At 37.2% G+C, this 9691-nt stretch overlaps 1 protein-coding gene across 1 annotated transcript; it reads left to right on the top strand.

The window, feature by feature from the left end:
* The first annotated feature begins 513 nt into the window (after positions 1-513).
* LOC147283068 (NAD(P)-binding Rossmann-fold superfamily protein) lies at positions 514-1421 on the top strand. The gene has a single exon (XM_086247484.1). The coding sequence runs from the start codon at positions 585-587 to the stop codon at positions 1386-1388; it is 804 nt and encodes a 267-aa protein (XP_086103610.1). The 5' UTR covers positions 514-584; the 3' UTR covers positions 1389-1421.
* The last annotated feature ends 8270 nt before the right edge of the window (positions 1422-9691 follow it).

Raw genomic sequence — 9691 nt, 5'->3', positions numbered from 1 at the left:
TAACCTGACACGTGGCGGGAAACATTTTGTGCCATAACAGGTCGTATTTAGTTTTCTCGAGAATGAATGAGTTTGAATATATTTTATTCCAACTTATAAGACTCCTTAGAAAAAGGTTAGTGAATTTCAGTCATGGGGTTTTTCAAGGAGAAGAACAGATGAAAAGGGGAAGTGTCGTTGGAGAGAGAAAGAAGAGAGAGAGTGCGTGTTAAAATGATGGACAAACGGGAGTTTTTTACTGTTAGTCTTGCCAGTCAGCATAGTAAGGTGGCATAATAGTACCCACCGAAGTTTTTCTCCTCTATTACGTTCTCTTTAGTTTTATTAATTTTTTAACATGACCCATAATTTTTTTTTCTTTAAAAGACATTTATATATCCAGAAAAGGTTAGGACCGTATATGGTCAATTTGTCAAGTGTAATGGCTTATGTATGTGGTGACGCATCATCCCATGAAATACCATTAAAGATGAGTGAGGACTTGGCCGACCTCCACCTTTAAATATCTATCAATCCCCAACTATAGAACGCCAGAGCATCTCCAAATCAACTCACCAGATTAGCCATCTCTCCGATTCATATTCATGGCTACTGAATTTCTTGGGGAACAATCTTCCTCTAATTCCCTTCCCCTGAATGGCCGCGTAGCAATTGTAACTGGCGGTTCGCGTGGCATCGGTCGTGCCATTGCTACTCACCTCCACTCCCTTGGAGCAAGGCTTGTCATCAATTACGCTTCAAGGTCCACAGAAGCAGATCAACTTGCCTCTCAGCTCAACACCACATCCAGTACACTACAAGCGATTGCAGTTAAAGCAGATGTTTCAGACCCAGATCACATTAAGCTGCTCTTCGACAAAGCCGAACAAGAATTTGGGTCACCTGTCCATATCCTTGTGAATTGTGCTGGGGTTTTGGACCCAAAGTACCCAACTTTGACCAATACGACAGTGGAGGACTGGGATACGACATTCAATGTGAACACCAAAGGGGCGTTTTTGGCTTGTAGAGAGGGTACCAAGAGGTTGGTGCGTGGAGGGGGAGGAAGAATAATCATGATAACGACATCGCTTGTTGGGTCACTTATACCTGGATATGCGGCTTATGCAGCCTCCAAAGCAGCAGTGGAGACCATGACGAAGGTCGTGGCTAAAGAGCTCAAGGGTTCAGGAATAACTGCGAATTGTGTGGCACCAGGGCCTGTAGCAACAGAGTTGTTCTTTACAGGTAAAAGTGAGGAAATGATTAATAGAATTGTGGATGTTTGCCCACTTGGGCGACTAGGTGAGCCCAAGGATGTGTCTCAGCTTGTGGGATTTTTAGCAGGTGATGCTGGGGAGTGGGTTAATGGCCAGGTCATTAGGGTCAATGGTGGATCTGTTATATGAAGTTTTTATTTTTTTTATTTTATTTTTATAACCTTTCCTTTCATTTCAGTTTTTTTACTGCTGTAATACTAAGATTATTAATAAATAATTTCTTTTTTGGAGCAATTAATCAATATTATATTATTAGTGTTTAGAAGAAAGTAATTTCTGGGGGGAATCCCATTCATTCCATCAATATAGCTTGTACAATTAAAAACTTGTACCAATAACAATGAGGGCATGTGGCTCCTTCCATGGGGCCTTCCATGGGGCCTGCTCTTGGGTACAGGTTTCTGGGGCCTTCTTACAAACACCTCATGTGCGTGTCATGACTCCTAGTTATTCTTTGCTCTTTGGGGTTTTCATGCTGGCTTCTCTAAGGTAGACTCAAGTGGCACTCTTTTTATGGTGAAAGGATGGTCCATATGTTTTGTTCATGATGACTTTAATATTTCTAAGTGCATTATCACAATTTTGGTAAATGACCAAATGTAATTTGAAAAAGATTTCACTTTACTCTTAATAATTTTAATTTATCAATCATACATTTCAGTGTAGTTTTTATTTTATTTTATTTTTTAATATTAAAGGAAGAAGATTCAAACTTGAGACCTCTTTAAATATTAGGAAGAAAAATATTATTAGACTTATTGGTTGCCTCATTTACAATTAAGGATAAATTAAAATCTTCATCAAATTAATTAATTAACAAAATGTCTATATGGACGACATGCAGAATTGGACATATTGTATATGGTGTTTGACGATTGTCCAAAAGACTAGAATAGCCCTACATGTGCAAGCTATATTAACATAGCGCTTAATTAATTTGATGTTAGTCGTTGGGACTTGGGGTATATGGAACATGCGCAATGACTTCCTGCATAATCGAGTAAGAAAGGAGAGGCCCAGGTAACGTTTTGTAGATTGCTCCAGTATGCCACTTCCCACGTTGGTGCCTTCATTTGGTCTGATGTATTGCCTTCATGGCTTTCCGAAATTGTGTACTCTGACATTTCTCAATAAAAGCACAGTTTCTTAAACAAAAACAAAAAAAAAAAAAAAACAAAAAATTTGACGAAAGTCCTTATTTATCTTTTATTGCATATCAATTAATTACATTGATTGATGTGATCAAAGAAATTAAATTGCGACTATTAAAGAGATCTCCACTAGCTTGGGAATAGTCACCCAACAGATGATATTTGTTCCAGACACAAGACATACAACCATATAAAATAATGCATAGGCTTCATTATCAAATTTATATAGCTGAAATATTAATCAAGTTCAGATTTCCTCCTCAAATTAAAAAAGAAAATATCAAGCATTAGGTGTGACAAACATTGATCAAGATTCAAGATTCAAGATTCAAGGTGCAATTAATATGATTGAACTTATTACTTTTACAACAAGAAAATACGTACATGCACCGTCAAGAAAATTAATTAGCTAGAAACGTTAGCAAAAATTCCATCTGCTTGGAGTTGAACAAGAATCTCTACCATCTTGTTTGCCTTCTTGCTCAACTGGTATCGCGACATAAACAGACCATACAACCAACGAAACCACCCACTGTTTGCATCGCCTTTATATTCAAAAAACTTAGTTGCCTCTTCAGTCAGCTTGTCCACGCTGCTCAGCCACCTCTCAACTTCAGCTCTGATCACTACTTCCCCGCTTCGTTTCGCGTCTTCAACAGCTTGCTGCACCATGTCCCTTGCGCTCTTCAGCTTCTTCACTTGCTTCAAGAGGTTCTGAATGTTGGTCTTGTAGCTTAAAATGTAAGCAACATAGATGTCCAAGTACTTGGTGAGCAGAGGTCCACTTGAGGCAAGCAGGTACTTGACCAAGTACTGGGCAACTATTGGTTTGATTGGAGCAACAAGTTGATCCACAAAGCACTCCACACCAACAAATGTAAGGAACGCAGCAGCCAAGGGCATATATAAGGAAAGCAATCTTGTGGGTTGCTGCTTCCAATAAATTGTGGGCAACAGTACCATCCATGGATAGTATTGGAACGAATGATTGGTAAGTTAAAACCAAATAAAAAAGAAGCTAGAGAGGAGATTGAAGGAAGCAATGGTACGTATAATGAGAGAAAAAAGGGAAAGAATTTAGTGATGCCAAAGAGGAGGTTATAGGGAGCAATTACAAGGAAACTACAGCTCCTAAAATATGTTTAAATCAAATAAATATTAAAGACTTAGTATTAAAGTCCTAGTATTGTTTATGTTTACTACTACAACTGTAAGGCATGTGGTTGTTTAGTCAAAATAATAAAATAAAAGCAACAAGTCAAGGTCTTGGTGTTTAAAATAGATTAACTAGTACATGTTTTAATAAAGTGAATTAATAAAGACTTGCAAGAAGAAAATGAGATGCAATCAACCGCACAACATGATTAAGCTAAATTAACGATCATCTTAATTAATATTATTCGTCTCTTTTGTGCTTGCTATGCACTATGAGAGAAATTGAGGTCAAAGTTTGAGACGGTCAGAACAATGTGAATGCTAGTAATGTAAAAAAATACAAATAGCTAGCTACGTACACATGAACTCCCCAAGATGCAATCACTTACTTGCAGCAATTTAAATCACTTAATTAATGTAATATTTTATAATTTTCATTTGAAGCACACTATTGAAGTATTCATGTAAAAAAGCAAGAATAGCAGAAATTTCAAATCCTATTAAATAGGCAGTTTTCAGCAACAAAAATGAAGAGCTGGTGTCTTAGTGCAGCAGAAAAGAAGAAACATTTGGTGTGTGGTGTGGTTATTTCCAGACAAATATTAACTTGTTGCAGGCTGTGAAAACACGAAATGTAATCATCCGAGAATCTATCTTAACTTTTAGCTTCTTTTTTGTGGGGATTGCATATGATTGGATTTGGATCCTCTTCTAACCTTTCTATTTTTGATTACATAATGCCACATATCGCAATTTAAATTCAAGGGTTCAAAATAGCTTTAAAGTTTAATTTTATTTCTTTGGGCAGAGCTTTTGAGTTTGTTCTAACGTGATTTCTCTCTCATTCTCTCAATCTCACTTCCTCATAACTCTCTCACTCTCTCTTTCTTATAACTTTCTCTCTCTACTCTATCATTGTCATTGCATCCACTCCACCGACAACCAATAAGCGACCCGAACGACGCACCACTATCGATATCAAAGATAGACTTTTGGGACTGTTTTTCCGGCATCTGTAATAATTTTTATTTGTGATGCCTTGAAATTTTCCGGTACTTTATTTTGAGCTTATAGTAATTTTCTAGGATTTATTAGTATTTATTTACTATTTTTAGAAATTAAGGAAACACACTTCTAAGTGTTCCGAAAATTATTCAGTTAGTTTTTTGCTATTAACAAAATAGTTGAGACCTTGATTTCGTAGTACTCGATGAGACGAACCCAACGAGACTAAGATCATGATTATTTGACAACCGAATTATTTATAGAGAATTTCAAAAGATAGATTGTATTTTTGAATAATTAGAAAATTGTAGAAAATAGGTAAACAAGTATTTTTTTCGGACGTTTCCAACTGTTTGGAAAAAATGTGTAAATCGTTGGAGAAACCTAAAAATATAGGAAAATAGTATCGAACGTCGTGAACGTCACGGTATCCTTGGATTTTGCACCATACCCCGAGATAATTTCCTGTGAATTTCAGAAGAAATTAGAGAAATGACAGAAAGAAAAATAAAAAAGAAAAGGAAAACGATGATCGCGATCTCGGTCGTCGATCGACGATCGAACGGCTGAATGTTGCCCCCCCCCCCCCCCCAAGTGATATAACTCTAGAATTGCATATGATTTATACCTTTTTTTTCTTAGTTCCTTGCTATGTTTTTGAGTTAAAACTTGTGCGTTTTACGTCTCTTTTATTTAAGTTTTCAGCTAGTCAAACCCTAGAAGCAAAATGGAAGCAATTGGTCAATCTTGTGAAAATTTCCTTTGCAGATAGGTCAAATCTTCGGATAAAACTGCACCACCTTAGAATGAACCAGCTGATCAGCCTTATATAATCGGAAAGCTTTGGAAGTTAGCTTTTTGGAGAATTTTAGAGTTCACAATCCCAAGTTTTCTAGAAGAAGTTATGTTGGTTTTAGTGTCATTTGTTCAGTTTAGGAAATTTGCACGGGAATTGGAAATCATGCAATTTAATCTTGCATCACAAGCTACCAATTCAGGAAGAAGGCTATTGGACAGTTCTTGGGTAGTTTGCGCAGTTAGGAGGTGCCTAAATTATGTTATAATTCAGTTATAATTGCCTAGGACAAATGGAGTTAGGATTGGACAAGGAAAGCTAACCCTTTGTGCATTAGGATTCCTAAAATGGGTTGGATTTGGATAGGGATGGTTTTGGGCTGACTTGGCTCATTAAAAACCCTAATTCACGTCTATTAAAGAGGAGAACTCCGCAAATACACACACAATTCGTTCAAGACCATCAGAAGCACAAAACACAAATTTTTCCATCCTTGCCGTAGCCACTCTCCAAGAAGCCACGAGGAGTAGTTCAACACCAGAATTGGTTCTTCAAGGGTTTTTTCTTCTCAAGTTTAATTTCTTCATGTCTATTATGATTAAATTGCTCGTACTTCCATTCATGATGTGTAAATAATTCCATAACTAGGGTTTCGATGTAGCCTAGTAAAACATTAAACTAATGATATCTAGTTTATCAATTCATGTTTCTAGTTTTCATTCACTGTTTTTAATTGAATCTTTATGCTTGTTTGATGCTTAGCTACCATTAAATATGCATGTTGATTATCTGCTGCAAGGTTAAGTAAACACCATTTTGATCTTGGAATTGTTTGTGGATGAATTAGTAGATGTTGATGCACACACCATGTTTAAATGTTTACTTGGTTCTATAAGTTTTTCTTGTGCTTAATGAATTTCTGATTGAATTAACCTAAACTAAACACCAAGGTTAGGTTATGAATTAGAGGTATTTGATAAAAACCAAACACAATATAGATGATCATAATAAAGTAAGAACAACTCCTAGAAACTGAATTGGGTGAATTGGATACTAGTTAATTTAAGGCATGGAATTGGATTGCTATGGTGAAGTCGAGTCCTTAGTGTTTTAATCTATTGTTTTCAAAAACCAAAACTCAACCAAACGATTCCCTTTATTTTTCTTGCATGTACTTTAAATAACGTTGTTCATCAAATCAAAATCAAAATTAGTTTTAAATTTGCTTTCTATACTAGGGTTAGCCGTAAGTTTAAGTAGTAGTAGTGAGTGTCTTTTATTCAAATCTCTGTGGGTACAACCTCATTCTTGCATATCTATATTATAACTGGTTCGTGCACTTGCGAGTAATTGATAAAAATAAAATCTATACAACACCAAGTAACCACCCGGCTAGGTGGCCAAGGGTTGCACAAACAGGACACGTGCAAAATTTGAGGTTGCAACCCTAACCCTACCGAGGGCTCGGCAGGCCACCGAGAGCTCGATAGGGTATACCTTTGCCTATAAATATCGACTCCTGCTCCCTCATTTCTTCACACCATTATTATGAGTTCAAACTCTTTCATATTTCGCTGTCTTCTCTCTCTTAGATTGTGATACCAACTTCTTCTAGTTTAGGTGCTGATCGAGTTGTCCTCGATCAAACGTTAGGCTAAAAATAAGGAAGCTTTGCATGTTTTCCCTATCCGCTCCGAGTAGTATTTGGTAAGATTTGTTAAATCCCTAAGCTTGGTTAAGTTCTTTTTAACTTGTTTACATATCAGGCTATAATCTTGTGATAGTTCTAATTAAGTTGAGCGATTCTTGGTTTGGAGATTAAGCTAAGAAGGTTTACAATAGGGTAAGTGCTCCTAAACCTCTCTTTTCAAGTTGGATTAAACGCATGACTATTTAAAGTTGGATTTATAGTAGAATAACAAATTATGCATGAGAAATTGAATTATATAATTGCTACAAACTGGTTAGACAATTAGGTAGCATGCAATTAAGGTAACAAGTTGGAATTTATTCACTTTAATTACTTGCAAACAGATTTATCGCTTAATCAATCAACCTAATAACGGATTGAGACCACCATGTTAAAGTAACTGAACGACGTGATGTCGAGGTTAGTACGTGAGCATAGACGCGCTAGACACTGAGCCAAAGCTCCCCCAATCTTCCATGCCATGACCTAGTCATGTTGTTGGACTTTAACTGGTTAACCTCCATACTTTTGTGTGTGTATGTGTAGTTTTTAAACTGTTATAAATGCTATTGCTATGTTTGTATGATGGGTTTGAGAGTTAAGGTAGTCTCGTCGGTGACCTTGAGTTTAAGTCTCTAAACCTCATAGACGAATTGATTAGTACATTATGAGAAGTTTAGCCAGGCTAACACGTGGCTACGTGTTCTTGTGCAAAGCGGAGACCTATGATTGATTAGGTGGCAGTGATACGGTTTCTCAAATGCAAGTTCCTATTTTTGTTTACCATGAGATCCTCGCTATGGATGCTTTTTATTTTAATAGTTGGCCATAGTCGTACCTAATGTGTATCGACCATTTGAATTATTATTATTTATGGGTTTTTAAGCATATTTACCATATACTGCTGTAGCTGAGGTGTTAAAATGATTTTGTGAAAATGTTTTGGGATTTTGGAAATTAATCTTTCACAGGAAAATATTTTTAAAAGTTTTGAAACCTAGCAGGATCCTTTGAGGGAAGCTATGATCGTATGTGATGCTTACCCTCTGCTTTTTTTGTTTTGTTTTCTTTTCTCTTGTTTATGTAGATTTGCCTTTTGGAGGAAATCTCGATTAAGGGGTGCGCAACTTGGATTCTCTTGTCAGGTGTCTTAAGGTCTCTGTATTCATGCATTTTGCTTTGCAGCGGTTCTTGTTCTCCCATGGGTGTTTTCCATTGGGAACTTGTTTTGAACAATGATATTTTGATTTTAATCATTTTGTAAACTTATATGGGTTTTACTCATACTTTAGTAATTCCCTCTTCTAGGGTGTTGATTTAACTATTCCACCATAGCGGGTTGGCTAATTTATATTTACGTATTTATTTTGATCTATTTATTTTCTTAAAAGATCTTGTTGTGTAATGAGTACTCTGATCTAACCCGGTCTATTTAATTCAAAAGGCTCAACGTTTCTTGAGTATCTTGGGGGATGAACACCGGTTTATTGGTATTAATTCCTCGAGATATTCAAGGAAGGTGTCTCTACCGCATACCCGGGTTTCAAGGTGTGACACATACCCCTTTCCATATTCTATGCAATCTTTGAGGATGACCGGCCACTAATAACCATGTTGTCGTAGCAACCATCTGGTCTTCTGGCTAGACTGGTGAGCTCCACATATCCCTTCGTGGACTTCTGCGATTAACCGAAGTGCTTCGGCCTTGCCAAGCCACATAAGTAATAGGTCATCATACCTTTTCCTATATAACTGATCTTGATAAACGATACAATTAATGTCGTGCGTGGTATCTGACCTTACAGTCATGATCTTTATCTGGGTGGCGTAAATATTTGATGATGGGATATCTCCAATCATCTTCCTCCACTTCTAAGTCCAAGACCTCGAGAGGAACACCTCAATCGTTCATGGCCGGTAAGCTTCTTTTCTCAATTTGAATTATACGGCCGGATTCACCTTCTTTGATTCTGACCCCGCACGCTACCAGCTTGGCCATCTTGTTGGCCTCAACATTCCTTCTTCTCGGTTGGTATTTGAATGTTATTCGGTCAAACTGGGCCACAAACTGTTCAGCTACTTCCTTATAGGCCAACAAACCGGGGTCATAACATCTGAATACCCTGACCATTTGATTAAAGACTAACATCGAGTCACCTTTACCAAGGACCTTTTTGCTCCTAGATCCAGTAGAATCTCTAGACCGATAATTAAGGCTTCGTATTCGGCCTGGTTATTGGTACACTTAAAGTCTATCTTAAAGGCAAACTGGAATTTTTGGCCTTCATGGGTCTTTATGACTACGCCAGCTCCAACCGATTCTTGAGCCCTTGACCTATCAAAGCTCATGGTCTAATAGTTGTTTTGCATGGTTTGTGCATACAAAACCCCTAACTCTATCTCTTCTACGTCTTCAATGAGAGTGGATGGGTGATCAGCTAAGAAGTCGGCTAAGGCTTGACCTTTGACTGACTTTTGAGGCACATATTGAAAGGTAAACTCTGAAAGGGCCATGGTCCATTTGCCAATATGGCCGCGCATAATGGGCTGCGTAAGCATGTATTTGATTAGGTCGGTCTTTGATATGATTTGCATGACTGATGGTAACATGTAATTAATACCTTAGTTTTATTGC

Source organism: Dryas octopetala, chromosome 6, assembly GCF_963921425.1.
Source record: "Dryas octopetala chromosome 6, drDryOcto1.1, whole genome shotgun sequence".
In the NCBI taxonomy this organism is placed as follows: Eukaryota; Viridiplantae; Streptophyta; class Magnoliopsida; order Rosales; family Rosaceae; genus Dryas; species Dryas octopetala.
Note: the sequence above shows the minus strand (reverse complement) of the source record. Positions and strands in the feature narration are given on the sequence as shown.

Excerpts from the sequence above, each read along its gene's own strand:
- LOC147283068 (XM_086247484.1), top strand. The coding sequence starts at position 585 with ATGGCTACTGAATTTCTTGGGGAACAATCTTCCTCTAATTCCCTTCCC.